The 17,500-nt window shown below is 49.1% G+C and overlaps 5 protein-coding genes across 7 annotated transcripts in view; 3 read left to right on the plus strand and 2 right to left on the minus strand.

The window, feature by feature from the left end:
* The window catches only part of LOC126569200 (b(0,+)-type amino acid transporter 1), a 22,183-nt gene extending 19,813 nt beyond the window's left edge, over window positions 1-2,370 (plus strand). For both annotated transcript variants that reach the window (XM_050226137.1, XM_050226136.1), the window contains exon 11: window positions 269-2,370. In XM_050226137.1, the coding sequence (XP_050082094.1) occupies window positions 269-339 (71 nt within the window). In that variant the 3' untranslated portion in view covers window positions 340-2,370. The remainder of the gene's footprint in view (window positions 1-268) is intronic.
* Window positions 2,371-2,449: 79 nt separating this feature from the next.
* On the minus strand, window positions 2,450-11,020 carry LOC126581100 (dual specificity mitogen-activated protein kinase kinase hemipterous-like). Of its 2 annotated transcripts, none has more exons than XM_050244545.1 (9): window positions 10,268-11,020; window positions 9,969-10,201; window positions 9,484-9,891; window positions 8,969-9,420; window positions 6,767-7,659; window positions 6,015-6,695; window positions 4,912-5,302; window positions 4,748-4,834; window positions 2,450-4,673 (listed from the first exon to the last, which is right to left on the minus strand). In XM_050244545.1, exons 1-9 carry the CDS (start codon window positions 10,425-10,427, stop codon window positions 4,529-4,531), a joined length of 3,450 nt encoding a protein of 1,149 aa, XP_050100502.1. In that variant the 5' UTR covers window positions 10,428-11,020; the 3' UTR covers window positions 2,450-4,528. The 2 variants fall into 2 exon arrangements, with proteins under 2 accessions (XP_050100502.1, XP_050100501.1); XM_050244544.1 differs by having other exon boundaries at window positions 4,912-5,323.
* Window positions 11,021-11,339: 319 nt separating this feature from the next.
* Window positions 11,340-12,334, plus strand: LOC126581815 (uncharacterized). Its single transcript, XM_050245733.1, has 2 exons — window positions 11,340-11,562; window positions 11,628-12,334. Exon 2 carries the CDS (start codon window positions 11,652-11,654, stop codon window positions 12,240-12,242), a length of 591 nt encoding a protein of 196 aa, XP_050101690.1. The 5' UTR covers window positions 11,340-11,562; window positions 11,628-11,651; the 3' UTR covers window positions 12,243-12,334.
* Window positions 12,335-12,505: 171 nt separating this feature from the next.
* LOC126581822 (SCY1-like protein 2) lies at window positions 12,506-15,691 on the plus strand. The gene is made up of 6 exons (XM_050245741.1): window positions 12,506-12,847; window positions 12,941-13,546; window positions 13,614-13,822; window positions 13,892-14,564; window positions 14,643-15,027; window positions 15,099-15,691. The coding sequence occupies exons 1-6, from the start codon at window positions 12,721-12,723 to the stop codon at window positions 15,505-15,507; spliced, it is 2,409 nt and encodes an 802-aa protein (XP_050101698.1). The 5' UTR covers window positions 12,506-12,720; the 3' UTR covers window positions 15,508-15,691.
* A 9-nt stretch (window positions 15,692-15,700) lies between these two features.
* Window positions 15,701-17,500, minus strand: part of LOC126581823 (protein phosphatase PTC7 homolog) — a 2,365-nt gene continuing 565 nt past the window's right edge. The window contains exons 2-5 of the mRNA XM_050245742.1: window positions 17,286-17,465; window positions 16,715-17,028; window positions 16,116-16,254; window positions 15,701-16,047 (exon numbers count right to left, since the gene is read on the minus strand). Of these exons, the coding sequence (XP_050101699.1) occupies window positions 15,998-16,047; window positions 16,116-16,254; window positions 16,715-17,028; window positions 17,286-17,465 (683 nt within the window). The 3' untranslated portion in view covers window positions 15,701-15,997. The remainder of the gene's footprint in view (window positions 16,048-16,115; window positions 16,255-16,714; window positions 17,029-17,285; window positions 17,466-17,500) is intronic.

Below are 17,500 nucleotides of genomic sequence, written 5' to 3' on the forward strand. Positions count from 1 at the left end.
TGTAATTTTCTGATTACGGGATTTGCTACAATTTGAGCTGGGACAATTCGGGCGAGTTACTATTGGTTACGCCTGCCTTCATTTCTAGCGAACAAAGTAGCGGACGATTTTGAAATGAACGTCCACGCCAACCGAGAGGCGTTACTAAGAAAGCATGTTGTCACAAAAGCGATACGCATCAGTGAGGGAATCTTAGTAAACACACAATGGTTTGCACCTGAGGAGTCTTTACTAATTTGCATCTCAATCTCTTTCACTTTGATTTCAGTGAACGTGACGCTGTTTTTCCAGATGCTGTTCGAGGTGGTCCCAACCACCACGATGGCAATGTTCGACTAGCGGTTCCACCATGAGCTGAGCGAGTACACCGGTAAGACCAGCGCGGTGGTTGGCACAAACTGAAAGACAGATGGCAATGTGAGGAGAAACCACCGCTTCGCTTCGTCCTAGAGATCCTGATTGTCCAATCTGCTCCAATCCCCTCGTTGGGCTTTAGTTGCTGTATTGCTAATCAAAAGCAGTAATACCTAATAACGGAATGGTCGTGCTGAACGGAGCGAGTGCACAGACAGGCTGTGGCAGTGGGAGCATGCCGTATATAGAGTGCCCGGTGGGGAGGACAGAACATAGAAGAAGGGACTTAATCGCAAACCAACCAACGTAGAGCAATAATATTGTCGTATTTTCGATGTACCCAAGTGGGCAAGTTTTTTGTAGGCCTCGATGTCTGAGAGGTGGTAGCGTGAGGTAGCTCCTAGTGAGAGTGAGCATCATCAATCCAGTGCATGTAGCCATGCGTGTAGCCAGCGTTCATGACAAATGTCTATCTCCCTTAATGGAACAACCCACTCTGTTCACCATCATCCCACCCTCCGAGAATCCACCGGGGCAGACCATGCGGCACAAATGGTAACACGGGAAAAGGAAGGATGTTGAATCGTACCTTAGAACAGCCACATCTCGAAAGCTATGTGCCAATGATTCCCACAATGTCCACCCTCTCGGACCGGTCAATCTTTTTTGTCCATCACACAAACATAAGCCACTCGCGCACACACTCGCAACAGCAAGATCAAATCTGCCGAAAACATGGGAAAGGAAACGTTCTTTGATGGCCGGTACGGTACGGTGCGGTTTATACGCAGCAGGCTTTGCTTGGACGTTTTGGAGAACATACTGCGTGATGATGATGTGTATGGATTATGTTATCCTCGCGTTGATAGTAGGCCAATCTTGGCGCAAGACATGTAGCTATCTAAACGACTACGTCTGGTATCTGGTGTTTAAAAGCTGCACGGATCATTCCCCGGTGATCGTTTCGCTGTTGCTGCTGCTGCTGTTGTTGAAACTGTTTCGTTAGGATCTTCCTTTCAGCAGCCGGCGGAGCGATCATTTCTTCCTTCGGTTTAGTGCAGGAGCCGTTGGACCAGTCAATCATCATCCTGTTTATCTGGCATCGATTCGCCATTCGTGGAACGGATCGTGGCGTGCTATTCGATCGGTGCACCATGGAGCTATCATTCCGCACCGAAGGATCTCGCCAAATGCCGTGTTCTCGTGGTTCGGTGGTCGACATGCAAGAAAGCAGGAAGTATGTGCGTGCTATGCGACTCATATCCAAGCGTTGGCCGTGCTTGTGCCACCCGATAACCTTTCACCTTTTCCTACGACCGTTCCCACCTCCACTCTCACCCCTCCTTCCCATACGCTCATCCAAAATTTAATATCGCGCCATCAAGATTAGTTTAGGTTGGTGATACAACGTGGGAGAGGAATTGCAATATAATTACGATAACCGATCGCTATTGATTTGATAATTGATACGAAGTTTAGTAGTAGAGGTTTGCGTTTTAAGATATTTTACTTTGCCAATTCATTAGTGTTGCTTCCACGTCCGCGGACGCCATTTTGTTCATTGAAAGAGATACATCGAGAGATAGAGAGAGAGAGAGAGAGTTAAAACGAAATCGAAAGCAACAAAATACACCAATTCTTAAGCAAATCTCATTCGCGATAGAGTAATTATCGGAAAGAGACTTCCAACCCCCGGCTAGGCTGGATTTGATGAACATATTTAATACGACTAATAATGTGCGCAATGCGGACGGCAAATGATCACCACCAATATACCGGACAAGCTACCAAACCAAAGGACAGGAACCCGTTACAAAAAAAAAACAATCAAGCGACCGATCAAAGCAGACGAGACGGATGTGTAGGCCAGCAAATGGAGCGAAGGAAGCCAAGGAACAATTGAAGGAAGAGACCGGCGGACAGCCGTATGTACGAGAATGTACGATGTTCATTTGTTTATTGATTTTTGCAAATTTATTGAATAAAGAGACGTTATTTATATACGATGCAAAGTAGCGCAACTGTGTACTTCTTTCTTGCAAACCGACGATAGTAAAGATACATAAAAAAAAACCGAAACAGAACAAGCACAACATTCAATCGACGACACACTCATCGCATCGTTTATTTCCTACTTTCTCACCATTATACAGTTGGTTTTGCGATTTTTCGTTCACATTTCGTTTCGCGTTGCGGGGAGAGTGGCTTTGGTTGGATCTTCCTCACATCACTTCCCTTTCCATCCGTTTCTGCATTTTTGCGTTCGTTTTTTTGTATTTCTTTTTCCATAAATTAATCGTCCACCTTCCTCCGGCGGCGAAGAGCGTATATTCCAATCTCCATTCCACCATTTGTATCATTTGTCATACAATCATTTGTCAGGATTTCCCTCCCTCTGTTTTGCGTTTTTATAAGGTTCGTTTTTGTTTTCAATATGTTAATATAATATAATAGTATATATAATATAATAGAATAATAATAATAATAATAGTAAATGACTATTTTTTCGTGGTTCACCCATTCCCACATTTTCGTTTTCGTTACAACACACAAACACACACACATGATAACATTCAAGTCCTCCCTCGAGGCTGCAGGGCATTACTGTTCAGCTTGCGCAACTGGCAGAAAGAAGAAGTGGACTCTGCTCGAGCCATTCGGTAGCCGGTTGCCGGAGCACCAAACGAAGGCATCCTAGCAAGCCACAGTTAGCGAGCGGACGCAAATGAACGTGTAGGGTGAGGCCACATGTGTGTGAAGTATGTCGTCGTTTTCCGTCTTTGTCAAATGTTCCAGCGGAATAATAACGGGGGTATCATGTTTCATTTGTCTTTTTATAACATAAACCGCTCCCTCCAAAACGTATCCAGTCATCGCGCCATGACGACGGGTCGGCCAATGGGGATGTGGATGGGTCTGACCAAAAGAGGGCTGGCTAATGGGCAAGGCAATGCCCACTTAACCCTGGCAACCGAAAACGCAAATCACGTACTGAGTTAAAGCGAAATCATCACAAACAAGGCCAAAGAGAGCCCTTCAGGCCAAAGCAGGCCACGGGATTGGAGGCCGCGTAGCGCAAAATCAAAGGCGAAAAAAAAAGGGAAAAGGAAATAATAAGGAAAAACGCTCATTCAAGCTCAATGGCTAGCAGCACACTCACACAAACACACAAAAACACACATTAGCAGCAGATCGATTATGCATCCAACGACCGACACGGTTTACGGGTTGTTGTTTTTGATTTTGAGGTATTTTCACTTTCAGCACGCACGCCCCTGCACAAAGGGGCCAACCATAAAAACAAAAAAAAATGAGCAAAGCTATATCGACAGCATCACCTTCGCCTTAACGAGCGAACGAAGATGTTGTCTGCGACTTGTCTACCTATCCTAGCTAACTGGGGCCTACTACCACCGCCAACTACGATCACAATGTATGGTTATATGGTGTTCCAGACACGAGCAACGCGCGAGCAGCCCGGGGAAAAGTACAAAAAAAAAGAAGGTAAGCTAAAGGGTGGAGGGTGAGCGCGGGTTCGTTTTGTTATCTTTTTGTTTTTTGCTTTCGTTTGCTCGTCTCGCACTTTCTCCTAGCGGTACGGGTACAGTATTTGCGCCCTAATGCCACTTTCCTTAAACAGCAAATCGTATCCTGTCTCCTGTCTCGTCGCGTTGCCCTTTGAAAGGTTTATCTGGTCGTTTCATTTCGATTCGATTCGATTTTAAGTGTTCGATTTGTTTTTTTAGTTCCATAGTTTCGAGTGCATTTGTAGCTTGTGGGCTATTGTGTACCTTTTCTTCATTCCACAATTGCCGCCGTCCGCTCTGAATCCTTTCTAGCGAAAAGGCGTTTGCTGAATACATGATTGCATGAACATTGACTTTTCGTTCCTGGGGCAACAATTACAATCCCTCTGCCCCTGGACAACAGGTTGATTTTAAGCAGGGAGAGAGAAAGAGAGAGAGAGAAATCGTGAAGAGAGAATATAGGAAAACAGCGGAAGCAGCGGCACGGATCAACAACTACTGTAACGGGAAGCAGCCGCATCACTACTGCGAGTTAGGCCAAGCAGAACGCCACTTTTCACACGACAGACCGAGCGCGCGTGCCCGTTTGTTCACTAATCGGCCAGGAAGCTGTACATGGATCACATGACCAATATCTGCAGTCCCACTCATTGGTCTATCGTGGTACGGTACGGTCGCCGGTGCGGCTCCGGAGTGTAGTTGATGCGCGTCCGCAAATGCTGCGGTGAGCCTGGCACACTTTCGGAGCCCCTTCTAGGCGGTAGCGGCGGGGAGGGGGACGTTGAGGTGAACCTGAAAACGGATGAAGCGTTAGGATTGCTAGAAAGACTGGCGTGCGGGTTCTAGCGGCAACTGGGACTGCTTACGGTCTACGATTCAGCAACGGTGAACCCGTGTGACCCAGCTGTTCGAGCTTGCGTTGAAGCAGCAGTGGCGACTGACCTCGATTGAACCTGCGCAAAATGACAAGAAAGGGTTCCGGATTAAACAATGGCGTCACAATAAAGGGTGTACGCCCTGGTTACGTTACCTTGGCGGTGGATCAGGACTACGGTGACGCCGATCAGCGGCACTGGCCGCTGCACCGCTGAGCACATGATGGTGAGCTAACGATGAAGGAGCAGCTTGCCCGATCGCCGTGGGAATCGCAGACGGAGGCTGCACCGTGTAGCCCCCAGCAAATGGACCCACGGTCCCATACGCACCCCCACCACCTACGCCCATCGCACCAGAGGTAGCGGGAAGACCGGAGGCAGGTCCATCGAACGCGGGCTGCGGGTACGCTGCAAGCTGTGACTGGTAGTGGTGTTTCTCCTTAAACATTCGCTTATCACTGGCCGCCGGCCCACTCCCACCGGCAGCCCCTACGCTGTTGCTAAGGTTCAGCTTGACGAACGAATGAAAGTGCCGCTTCGCTCGATCTGCAAAGGAATTAAACCAGCCTGCATGTGGTTGTGGACGATAAAATTGAAAAAAAGGCGCCGCTCCCCGCGCCGGACAACGAAAACGACGGCGACGGCGGTGTGCGAAAGGCGGGATGAGTGTGAATGTATGTGTGTGTGGGTGTGTGATTCATAGATGATGAGCGCATCCAATTAAATCCCAGGACACGTAATTGAAACAGGTGCAAATATGAAGAGCCAAGTCAAGCCGGACGCATGTAGGTATATCGGCAAGCAGATCACAGGCACAGATGCACAAGCGCAGCGCAGTGAAACATGGGTTGAGATGTTCGCACAAAGTAGGCGGCAAACGCAAAATGGCAGAAACAATGGAACAATATTACCAACAACAGTTGCAAGAGAACGAGAGAAAGAGAGAAAGAGAGAAAGAGAAAAAGAAATACTAAATGAATGCGCATTCGCAGCAAAACAGAAAACAAGACAAATACTAAGCATTGTAGTGCAAACATTATTCTTGAATTACTAGTGGGGCTGTGCATGAACGGTTTTCACCGAGAGCTAACCATAGAAGTGATATGCTAAAGTAACGCAAGGTGAACGTGAGTGAGCAATGAAATAACTGGCAACATAATAAAACAGGCCTAAAAGCGCGTGACGGAAATGCACTTCAAAAAAAAAACAAAGCCTGCTGAGTGAGAACAAAGTGGCCGCACGGCAATATCGCAGTTACCTGTTTCATCCTTTAGACCTTCGGTGAGCGTACCAGGGTTACCATGGTGACCAGTGGCGTAGATCGGTTGATTGGTCGTCCCGTAGAGCGTACGCTCGGTGGCCGGCGACACACCAAGCATCGCGTTGCTGCCGGTCGTGCCTGCTATTACCGCTGCTCCCGTTCCGCCATTTCCAGCACCACCGCTGCGATCGATCACCTTGTCACTGCGACCGGCACTTTTCATACCACGGCTAATGGTGCTGAAAAAGGAGCCCCCGGAAGAGGACAAGCCGCCCGCGGATGCCCGTTGCTTTGCTGGACTTTGCTCCGTTCCGGCAGGGTGGTGTTGCCCTTGCTGCAGCTGCTGCTGGTAAATCGGTATGCCCGAGTGTAATGGTGGTGACGACGTAGCGACCACATCCCGATAGAGCGCGGAATTCGTAACCGTGGCCGACGGTACGATCGGGTGTACCCCGTGGTGAACAGTGCGATGGGCAGGTAGTGGACTAAAGCGTATCATGTGTGGTGAGGAACCATCTGGCGCCGCGGTCGTGGCCCCTGCTCCGGCAATGTTCACGATCGAGTTGTTGCCGTGCGAAATGTAGATTGCCGTCTGAGGTGCGTGCGGGTGTTGCTTCTGCTGTGCTTCGCGCTGTTGCTCATACAGTTGATTCTGCTGGTGGTAGAATCGCTGAAGAACTGAAATGGGGACCGTAAAACAAGAAACTCGTTAATGGGAATCCTTGTTGGCCGAGGGCGTCTGCTTGTACCAATTGGACTAGTGTTTCCATGCAGATGTTTGTACTGAGTATCATCTTGTGTCGTGGTGCCGGTGTCGTGCTGAGCTTTCCGAAGCACGGGCAACGGAGAGGAAGGATTAGAACCGTTGGTTTGCATGTATGTATCCATCGCCGATCCGGTTCCCTCAGTGTACGGTGGCGATGCAAGGGTGCCGAGCTTCGATTCACCACCGCTAGCATTGGCCAAAGATTTGCGCTGCGAGAACGGGGATGTGGTGAGGTTCTTGAAGATGCTCTGCCCAAGGCTGCTCAATGTTGACTCTTTCTTCGGACTTCCGCTGCCGTACTCGCTGCCGTTGTTGCTCGAAGCTGCTGCGGTTCGACGTGTCAGAAATGGGGAGTGTTTGTACTTCCTGGGCAGCTGATGATGGTGCTGTTGCTCGGCACCGAGGGTACCGTTTCGCTCGGATGCGATCGGGACGCCGGTGCTGGTGATGGCACTTTTTGGTTGCAATTTGGACAGGTGGTAGGGCGCTTGCGGGGACGGTGATCGCCGCGGATCGAACACCGGTGCGGAAGACGAGGTAGTAGTGTGGGCCGAACCCGTCGCTAGGCTAATGTTGCTAAGCTTGCTTTGAAGTAGTTGCTGCTGGTGCTGCTGCTGCTGCTGTTGCTGGTGGTGCTGTTGAATTTGCTGTTGTAACTGTTGCTCCGCAGTGGCCACTGCTCGTTGGCTAAGGATGAGGTGATTCGGTTCGTTGCTACTGTTGGCAATGTGTGGTGAAGAGGTCGCGGTGTAGAGAGTGTTGCTTGTGCTGCCCGATTTGATCGGAATCGAGGAGGCAGCGATGGCTATGGTTTGCTTTTGCTGGTTCGACTGCGCCTGGACCGCTTCCGTCAAACTTCCCAGTGGTGTCGGTATTCTGTACTCCGCCATTCAGCACAGGATAACAAGACGCACATGAAAGCCACAGTTACAGCAGTAGAAGGCAAGAGAGCGCGCAGAAAGTAGTAGCATTCCATGGGAGATGGGAGGGATAAAAGAGAAAAGAAAGGACGATAAGTCAACAACTAGCACAACTAGGGCACATCATAGCAGGCGAAGAATACACTAACAATGATCACATTTGAAGTATATCCCGATGCAGGAGGAGATGGGGAAGGGAGGATGTATATTTATATACAACTCTGGCTCATTTGTAGGGGAGATCGACAAAAAAAAAGATTTTTACTCTCAATACTCAACATCAACTAGCTCTTCCGCGAACAACAGCTCGCTGCTTCAAATGATTCTTTCGAGTTATGGTTTATTCGAGGCACTCGAGGAGGTAGAATAATAGCACTACTGCACTAACTTTCTAAAAAATCTAAGTTAAATTCGTCAAACATTGGAAGGAAAGTTACAGAAAATGCAATCAACAAATTAATTCGAACAACATGCAAACCATGCAAATAATTGAGCTGATCTACGAAAACAGACCACTTTGTAGAAAGGAAGTTAAGCAAGCAACACATGGAAACGGAAACAAAGTATACTGTGAAAGAGTAGCAGAGTGAGCAGTGGACAGGGCGGCATAGATGGCGGTGCGAACAACAGTGTGACGAAGTGTGAAGCAAGCAAATAGGTTGGTGAAGAGGAGTGAACAGGTGACGACAGGTGAAACGAGTGAAACAGAAATGTGTGTGTGCGGGGTGTAGTGCTGGTTGTGGAATTGGTGTGTAATACTTACTCATAGAATAACTTAAAATTTACTAAAAGAAATCATTACCTACGAACGAGAAAAATTAATTGGTGAAACAAAACGAAACGAAACGTTATGGTAAGCAGAGCAACGTGTCAGGAAGAACTTGGAAAAGGGACAGTTGGTTTTTGTTGGTGTTTTGAACCGATCGGCTTGCGTTACCGACGATCCTTACTCACACGAACGTAGAAGGGAACGACAGGCTGAGTGTTTTTTTTTAAACATGTTCACCGTTTAACAGAAATCGCTTGTATCGTTAGAGAGGCGGGTTAGAGAAGAAGTACGAGACGAGCTTTTGGGGTTTCTTTTAGGCGAACTCAAATAATACGGTACAGATGACCGTGATGATGCAATCAAATATAAAAAGAAACAAAGTAAAAAGTCGCGCTGGAGCCATGCATCAGTAAACTCAAAACCGAGCAGCAAAGTAAGGAGAAAACTCTCAATGAGGGAAATACAGTGCTGGCTGGCTGGCCGACGGGGGGCTTACCTGGTTTGTTCCGACGACGATGCTCGCGAAGCCGTGGGAGCGGAACTGACGGAAGCGGTACCGGTACCGGTGGCTGGCGTACGGTGCGCCAGGCTCGTTAACTGAATGCCACAGTTGACGGCAACGTTGCGGAACCATTCGCCTACATTGATGCTGGTGTCTTGCTCTGCGCGTTGTAGAAACGCGTGACGCAACAGATCCGGATACTTGGGCCGCGCCTGGTAGTCCTTCTGCAGGCAGCGCTGTACGAAATCGCGAAACTCCGGGCTGAAAGGTTGATCCTCGGGCAGGCGAGGCGGGTTCGAGGTGAGCACCTGCGTCAGCACCTCGAAATCGGTCACACATCCCCGGTACGGAAACACACCCGTGGCCAGCTCGACCAGCGTAATGCCCAGCGACCAAACATCGGCCCGAATGTCGTACACCGTTTTGGCCGGATCGATTCGTTCCGGCTGAAATGGAAAACGAAGGATGAATTTGAGACTATTCGACCCGGCTCTCCAGAGTACACTTACGGCCATATATGCGGCACATCCGGCAGAACGTGTACGGGCATTGGAATCAACCAACCGGCCGCTGATGCCAAAATCGCACAGCTTGATGTTACCGTGATCGTCGATCAGGATGTTCGATGGTTTCACATCCCGGTGTATTACACGATGATTGTCCTTGAGGTAAGCTAGTGCCCGAACCGTAGAGACCGTCACCTTTCCCAGAATCTCTTCTGGGACCGGTTTCTTCGACTTCTTTTGCAGCTTGTCGAAGCAAGTCGTCATCAGCTCCATGCAAATCCAGACGTCCGCATCGGTTATGAAACAGCCCAAACACTTGACGATGTGTTTGCAGTTCTCCGACTTTAGGACCACGTCCAGATCCATAATGATTCGTTTGTTCTCCTCGTCGTTACCGGTTCGCCGCATTTGCTGTACCGCCACAGAAGAAGCAAAAGACAAACGTTAGATACACATTTTCGGGGAGCTCGGGTTGGCCATATGCATACCTTCACCGCTATGATGGTACCGCTGGGATTGTGTCGCATCTTCACTACGTGTCCGCTCGTACCGCTTCCCAGTTCACCCAGATCATCCAGATCGCTTAGCTGCGTTCGATAGGTCTGGTTGTTTATCGTCAGCAACCCGTTCTTTTCGATAATTTTCAAAAACTTTTGTTCGGATTCGCTACGATTCGGACGTGGGTCAGGAATCGGCAGCGGCAGTCCTACAGGGCGTCTCGCTAAAAGGACACAAACGTTTGCATTAAGTAACAGTCCATCGGAGTTGTTGGCCGTGCGGAACTTACGACCACCGAAGTTCATTGGCGGCAGCATCGAGCGTGGCGTAGCGATGGATCGTTCGATCTCGGAGATCCTGGTACCGATGGAGCTGCCGGCGGACATGGTGGTGCCGTTGCTGGTGCTGTTATCGGACGGTCCACCCGGTTGCGTTCCCGTTGGCTGCATTTGCTACACCGCAGCAAAACGAGCTGGAGCACTCCCTGAAACGATGCTGGCGAGGTGGTTGCGCGGTTTCGCACTAGGCGAAGGTGGCGGGGGCTCGCTACGGCGCTCTCGAACACTTTGCCGTCACTCGCCTTCTCATGGATGGTCGGGACTTTCCACCAGCAAACAGCAAGAGCAGGCTACTAGTTGGTTTGCTTTTGGAGCGCGCCGACCGTTTAGCAGGTTGCCATCCGTGCGCGTAACTCGACCTCTTAATCGCAGGTTAATGTGTGTCAATCGCGGCGCACCAACAACACAAGCGAAAACGGGCTAGTGGACGAGCGTTCAATCGAGGCGGCCACAGCTGGGGGGTGGGTGCATCCGCCAAAAGGGTGTACTACAAGCGCTACGAGCGAGCGTTCGCGCGGTGGTGCTCCTGCTGCTGCGGGATCCTTGAAAAACCGGTGCAAATCGGGCCACCTTCTCGAACTGCGGGGGTGGCGATGGTGGGAGAGTGGCCACCATCGGCAGCGAACGGCGTTTCCGGGGAACTTTCGGCGATATCAGCACGGCTTTGCGAACACGGACCTTTTCCCAACCCTCGGCTCTTTCTCTTTTTCTCTTTTATTTTTTTTTGTGAAATCGATGGCGATGGCTTTTGCTGGCGAGCCACACAATTTCCCTCTTCGGCCCACCGTCCACCTCTACGCACCTTGGTCGGCCGCTGCGGTCGCGAATTTTCCACAGATTCGCATTTTTTTGCCGGAAAAAACTTTTCCGGAGCCGGCTAATTAACACGGAAAATACAGAAAAAAACACGAGTTGAAAAGCCCGGATGTGGTACCAAGTGGTACCAAGCGGTTTCATAAACGATTATTTACAGTGATGATCTTTGAAGTATGAGTTGAAGTATTTTTTGTTGTCTGTTTTGGTCGTTTTTATGGTCGTGTTTCCAGTGGGAAAAGTAATCCCGGAAAGTGGAGGAGGCTTGCAGATCCGCAACCGACCACACTGCCCAAAGATCCACAAAACCCTGTGCTGAAACCAAGGAAAAGGTTTCTCAGTCCTTTGGCTGCGAAAACTAACCAGCCAACTCACAATCAACTGTAAAGAGCACTGATATCTTCGGCCGGGATCCGGATCAGAAACCGCACCGGCAAGTAGTAACGGTTCCTGTTTCTGCAAGGATCTGTTGCATTAACGATCAAATTCTTTTTCCAGTATCCATCACGGCAAGAACCGAAAATGAATCCAAGCGTGGTCGTGAAGGAAGAGAACGTGGTAAAATCCGAGCTGGAGACAGAAACGGATGTGGACGATGGCGAGTATGATGAGGAAGAGATGCTCGTTTTCGTGGACTTCGAGCCGTACCTATCGCTGAACAACACGCGCAACCCCAACATCCAGCTGATTGGGTTGGAGGAAAATCCAATCATTCAGGTCGATGGCGAAACGTACCGGGGCACTTATGACTACGCGTTCGGCACCTACGTGTTCTTCGAGAAGGACCCCGAGTGGAACCCGGCCTCGGATTCGCTCTTCGACACACCGGTTAAGCAGATGTACCGGTACGTGGACAAATCCAACAAGGTGCTGCGCATGAAACGGATCTTTCTCACGGAGAAGGAACCGGTGGGCGAGGAAAGGCAGGCCAAGGATGAGGTCAGCTCGGAGGCGGAATCTACGAGTGAGCCGGAGGAGGACGAAAGGGAAAAGGTGAATGTTACAATGACCTACGAGGCAGCCCTCAACCAGCACCTGTCCGAAGGAAGCACCCCACCGCGACACATTCCTGAGCAACAGAACGGTGCCGACCTTATCAATAAGATCTTATAATTACATGTACGAGGTGCTTTAACTTTTAGGAAAGATGTGAGAGGAAAGTATGTTGTCGACGTTGCTGTAAATACATTTTGTTAGAAAAGCTATTAAGTTAAAATATATATTTTCTTATAGTATACTATTTCTGCAAATCCATTCTGATAAGGCGGCAAAGTGTGTGCAAAATAATTTAAAAAGTCCATGCAGCGGCTCGTGTTTCCAGAACCGTTGTCCTTTGACGCGCACGTCACACGGCGCCGTTTGTTGTTTACGTCGGGTGGGTGGCAGCAAGAACCTGTCCCCCCCAGCAGTTCAGAGGTTATTTTGCAGGTTTACGAGAAGGCTGGTAAAGGAAATCTGTGGAAAAGCGTGTTCTCCCGTTAGTGTCGTCGTTTTCGTGGTGTTGGAACAGCTGTAAAAGGAAATAGGATCTGTCGCGGTTCCGTCTTTCACCAAGCACCACTGACCATCGCTGCGGGCGACCCTCCTCTTCATGGACGCAATCAATAAGTTTTACACGTCCGTGTCACAAACGGTGTCAACCTTATCATCGGTGTTCCTGGGCAATCCACTGACGAAAGAGTATGATATCGCGGAACATATTGGATCGGCGGGAACAGGTAATAGCCCATCAACGGGTGAATGGCGACGATTGAAGGCGGCATGAGTCACCGTCAAAGTAACATTTTTCGTTCGCCTTTCCCAATCCTCAGAGTTCATATGGAAGATCTATACGGGATGCAAACGATCGACGAAGGAAGCGGCAGCGATCTTTGTGTTCGACAAGAAGCAGCTGGAACTGTTTACCAAAGATGAGCGGGAAGAGATCTGCGAAAATGTTCGCCGAGGGGTGGTGCAGCTAACAAAGATCCGCCACCCGCAGGTGCTAACCGTACAGCACGCGATGGAAGAGAGTCGGGATACAATCGCGTTTGCCACGGAACCCGTCGTTGCCAGTTTGGCAAACCTGCTCGGCAACACAACGAACGTGGCAAACACGGGCCTGCTGGCGGAGTACAAGCTGTCCGAGTTCGAGACCCGCTTCGGGGTGTTTGAGCTACTGAAGGGTGTACGCTTTTTGCACGATGAGGCACAGCTCATTCACCGGAACATCTGCACGGAAAACATCATCGTCAATCGGCAGGGAGTGTGGAAGTTGTTTGGTTTCGGTTACTGCTGGAGCAAACGGCCACCAGCAGTTCCGGTCACGAATCATCACTTTAAACAGCGACTGTTGGGCAATCCGGCATCGCGGTGGACGGCTCCGGAACTGGTGCTAGAAAATAGTTGCAACGAAGCGACAGATATTTATTCTTTAGGTACGTGCGGATGATCCGCCGATAGTTTGCTACGGTATAATGCAGATTGAGCCAATCTTTATTTTAGGTATCCTTATATACACGATACACAGTCGTGAGAACATTCCAACGCAAGACGCATCCTCAGATCTGTATGGTTATAAGCAGTCGGTAACTAAGTTAAGCAATCAGGGTCCGCCCCGAATCACGGCAGTTCCGGAGCCACTACGGGCGGAGGTGAAAAAGATGCTTAGCGTAAACCCACAAACACGCCCGACTATCCCGTCATTACTTCAGGCACGTTATCCGTCATGTAAAGCGTCTCTGCGTAATCAACTAATGATTCCTTTGATATTTTACATACAGATTTCGTATTTCTGCGACACATACGTACAGTGTCTGGATAGTCTGGAAACGCTGTTCCCGAAGGATAATCTGGAAAAGTCGGAATTCTACAAGCGGCTCGCTCAAATCATCGGTGACTTTCCCCATCGAGTGCGGCTGTATCGTGTTCTTCCCTCACTGGTGAAGGAGTTTGTCAACTGCTCGATGATACCGTTCGTCCTAACGAACATTCTTACCATCACCGGTAGCTGTACTCGGGCGGAGTACATGCAGAACATCAGTACGCACCTACGGCCCGTCATGCTTCTCGACGAGCCGGTTCAAATAATGCTTATTTTCTTCCAAAACTTGGACGTCCTGCTGAAGGTGTGTCCACCGGAGGAAATACGGGTCAGCATACTGCCGCTAGTGTACAAGGCACTCGAATCGAAGGCGCAACAAATTCAAGAGCTATGCCTGTCCATTATTCCATCAGTCATAGTTCATTTGGACAAGACAACGATCAAGGGAGGGCTAGTGCCGCGTATCAAAACGCTCTGCTCTGGTACCAATCTGGTGTCAGTGCGCGTGAAATGCCTCCTTTGTCTCGGGCAGCTTGCGCCGAAGATCGAGAAATGGGTCATGATCGACGATATCGTTTCATATCTCCCGTCCGTGAACTGCCGTGAACCGGCCGTTATTATGGCAATCGTAGGTACGTATAACGCTTCTGCGATGGTTCACCTTTGAATACTTGCTCTGACGTATCCATTTTCCATTCCCTCACACACAGGTGTGTATAAGGTAGCGTTTACTACGGAAGGTATCGGTATTCCGAAGGATGTGCTTGCCTGCAAGGTTCTGCCGCACCTTTTCCCAATGACGATTGTGAATGGGCTCACGGTGCAACAGTTTCAGGCCATAATTTCGCTGATCAAGGAGTTTACGCGTAAGATTGAAGATGAACAGGGAGAGAAGCTGGGCGGAAAGTTGCCTATCTCCGCCAGTAGTAGTAGTTTGGGGGAAAAACAAAACAATGGCAACGATTTACAACACTCTTTTGGGCGATTGGAGCTTACTGCAGCGGCTTCTGATCCTTACGGTGATTTCATGCAATCCTCGTCGACTTCTAAGCCCACCATCAGTTCTCCTCTGCAACCATCCATACAATCCTCCAGGTTAGTAGGAAAACGGTGTGGGTAATTTACTAAGAAAACAATATATTTTTTTTGTTCTCCCTTCCCTGAAGCACCCTCAACTGGAATGTTCCTCCGGTATCGACGACGACAAAAGAAAGCAGCAACAAATACAACAGCATGCTCACGCAACAACAATCTACACTTTCGATGCCAAGTTCTGGAAAAATTGATCGACCAACAGCGTTCAGTGCGCAAACGAATACGGCGACCTTTCCAATGGCTGGTACTGGAATGGGATCAGCGATGGTTCCCCACAATTGGATGACGGGTAACGGACCACCGCTCATGTCTTCGGGGGTGACCTCACCGGTATTGAAGGCTCCAGATGCAACCTCGCCGTATGGTCAACTGCAACCGCTCATTCCAATGCCAACTAAAACCAATCAGAATTCGGGCAAATCCAGCGTCACGAGCCCTATGCTTTCAAAGGAGGATATAATGGAGTTTCTGCAGAAATAAGATCACTCGAAGGAAGGAATGGCTATGCTTAATTATGTTATTGTGATGTTTGGTTTGTCAGCAATTCCGCTTAATCTTCGTCTACACAGCACTTCCAACCGGTTTGTTCGTTGTTCGGACGAAAAATAGTCAATAAATTAAAACAAACGAACAATTGAACACTAGACATGTTCTGGAAGAAATAGGCACATCGTTTAATTTGTAGAATGGTTCGTTATCAAATTTATTTTGATCATTTTTAGGAATCTCAGTCTATTTGAGATGAAAGGGGGATGATTAAACTAAAATCTAAAACCTAAAACAATTTCTTTCTCTTTTCACAACAGCCTTCACTCCGTCTTGCAGAGCTGCGCCTCATTCGGTGTGGTTTACCGACTGCCAGATGTAGTCGGTTGTTCGAATCCCTGATACACTGCCTAAACCTGTTACAATCCCTTCCCCGCTAGCACGCTTTTCCCACCCGAGGCCTGCATCTGCCAGTGCCGCATGGTTACAGGGCTACGGTCGCTAACACTACAGTTATATCGTCTGGTTTTCCACCTACAAACAGTTCGGGAGGAGGCAAGTAAGTTATAATATTTCACCGAGCAGTCACAATGTATACCTACCCATTACATTTATGTTATTACGTCTAGCGTTTATAGAAAATGGTGAAAGAAATTTGCTATCGAAAGACAACGATCTCGCCATTAGTGCGATTGAGTTCGCGCACATCTGCAGTTTCACTTGGTCATGTTCGCCTTCCACCTGGAACGAGAAAGAAGTAGCATTTTTTATTCAACCAATGCTTCATCGTTTCAACGAGCTCGGTCAATAAATGGCAATTGATCGTAGTAACAGGTGCATAGCTTGAGCCCTAGCAACCGGATTACAATTCCATCGAGTACTCATTGCGCAAATTTGATCGTCAAATGGACAGTTGCAAGTTGGTAGTGACACAGTTAGTTTCAGTGAATCAGTGAACAGTATTATTTCAGTCAAAAGTGATAGTTTGAAAGTGCATAATGAGATCCTGACCGATGGTAGCTGCTTATCTACTCGGACTAAAAGTTTGTGGTATGTCGAAAGTAAAACTATTCCTGTACCGAGTTCTGTAGTTCCATTTGCCATGCATTGCTCAACAGTTACCATACATGAACAGAGACCCTGTATGATTTGTTAGAAATGCCCTCGTAATTGCTAGTCATTATCATGAACGGCTACTTACTCGATGGAGAGTGTCGACTAGCAGCTTGATCGGAACATTGTCAAAAACGCCGTCCGTGGCCACCAGAATGACGTCTCCGTTGCACACGGGGAAGGTGGTCGTGTTGGCCGACTCCGGCCTATCACACAGTACGTCGGTATGGCCGGTGGGGGGTAGCGAGAGCTGAAACGGGGTGTTGAAGTAATGCTGCTGCTCTTCGCTGCGATGCACTATTTCCCCCTTTCGCACGATTATGAAGCCGCTGTCGCCGATGTTGGCCGTGTAAATGCTGCTATCCTCGCGATTAAAGACAACGATGCACGCCGTGCTGCTGCCTGTGAAAGCGATGGAAATCAGATAAGTTGTACAGCATCTCGCAAAACACATTTGTGCACTACGGGCAAAGTTCAATCGGCCGCAGGATGCGTAATCACTTCGCCTTCGCTAGCGGGAGGTTCTTCGCAATTTGTCACGGTCACGCGGAGTTTCGTGTTGTGCGCGTGCGAGAAAGAGACCGCAGACGAGCGCACGTCCGTGCGCGCATGAGTGTGAGCGGGGCAGGGCGAGTGTCACTGTTCTGCGATGCACTTACCCAATATGCTTTCACGGTGAGCACGGAGCTCCTGGTATCCGGAGGCGATGAGGTTCACCGGTTTGATAGGATCGAAGCGAGCAAACTTGACCAGTCGCTCGCAATTCCTCATCAGCACCTCGGCGAACTGGCCCGGATCAATTCCGTAACTGCGCCATCCACCGACCCCATCGGCGACACCTGTCAGGGAGGAGGTTATTGTGTCACGCGACACG

Source organism: Anopheles aquasalis, chromosome 2 (assembly GCF_943734665.1).
Source record: "Anopheles aquasalis chromosome 2, idAnoAquaMG_Q_19, whole genome shotgun sequence".
In the NCBI taxonomy this organism is placed as follows: domain Eukaryota; kingdom Metazoa; phylum Arthropoda; class Insecta; order Diptera; family Culicidae; genus Anopheles; species Anopheles aquasalis.

Bases quoted from the DNA above. Each gene is read 5' to 3' on its own strand.
- LOC126581100 (XM_050244544.1), bottom strand. From the start codon at position 10,427: ATGCAGCCAACGGGAACGCAACCGGGTGGACCGTCCGATAACAGCACC. The intron at 10,202-10,267 runs GTAAGTTCCGCA...GTGTCCTTTTAG, and splicing joins GCCAATGAACTTCGGTGGTC to CGAGACGCCCTGTAGGACTG. The intron at 9,421-9,483 runs GTAAGTGTACTC...TTTCCATTTCAG, and splicing joins GATGTGCCGCATATATGGCC to CCGGAACGAATCGATCCGGC.
- LOC126581815 (XM_050245733.1), top strand. From the start codon at position 11,652: ATGAATCCAAGCGTGGTCGTGAAGGAAGAGAACGTGGTAAAATCCGAG.
- LOC126581822 (XM_050245741.1), top strand. From the start codon at position 12,721: ATGGACGCAATCAATAAGTTTTACACGTCCGTGTCACAAACGGTGTCA. The intron at 12,848-12,940 runs GTAATAGCCCAT...CCCAATCCTCAG, and splicing joins TATTGGATCGGCGGGAACAG to AGTTCATATGGAAGATCTAT. The intron at 15,028-15,098 runs GTTAGTAGGAAA...CCTTCCCTGAAG, and splicing joins CCATCCATACAATCCTCCAG to CACCCTCAACTGGAATGTTC.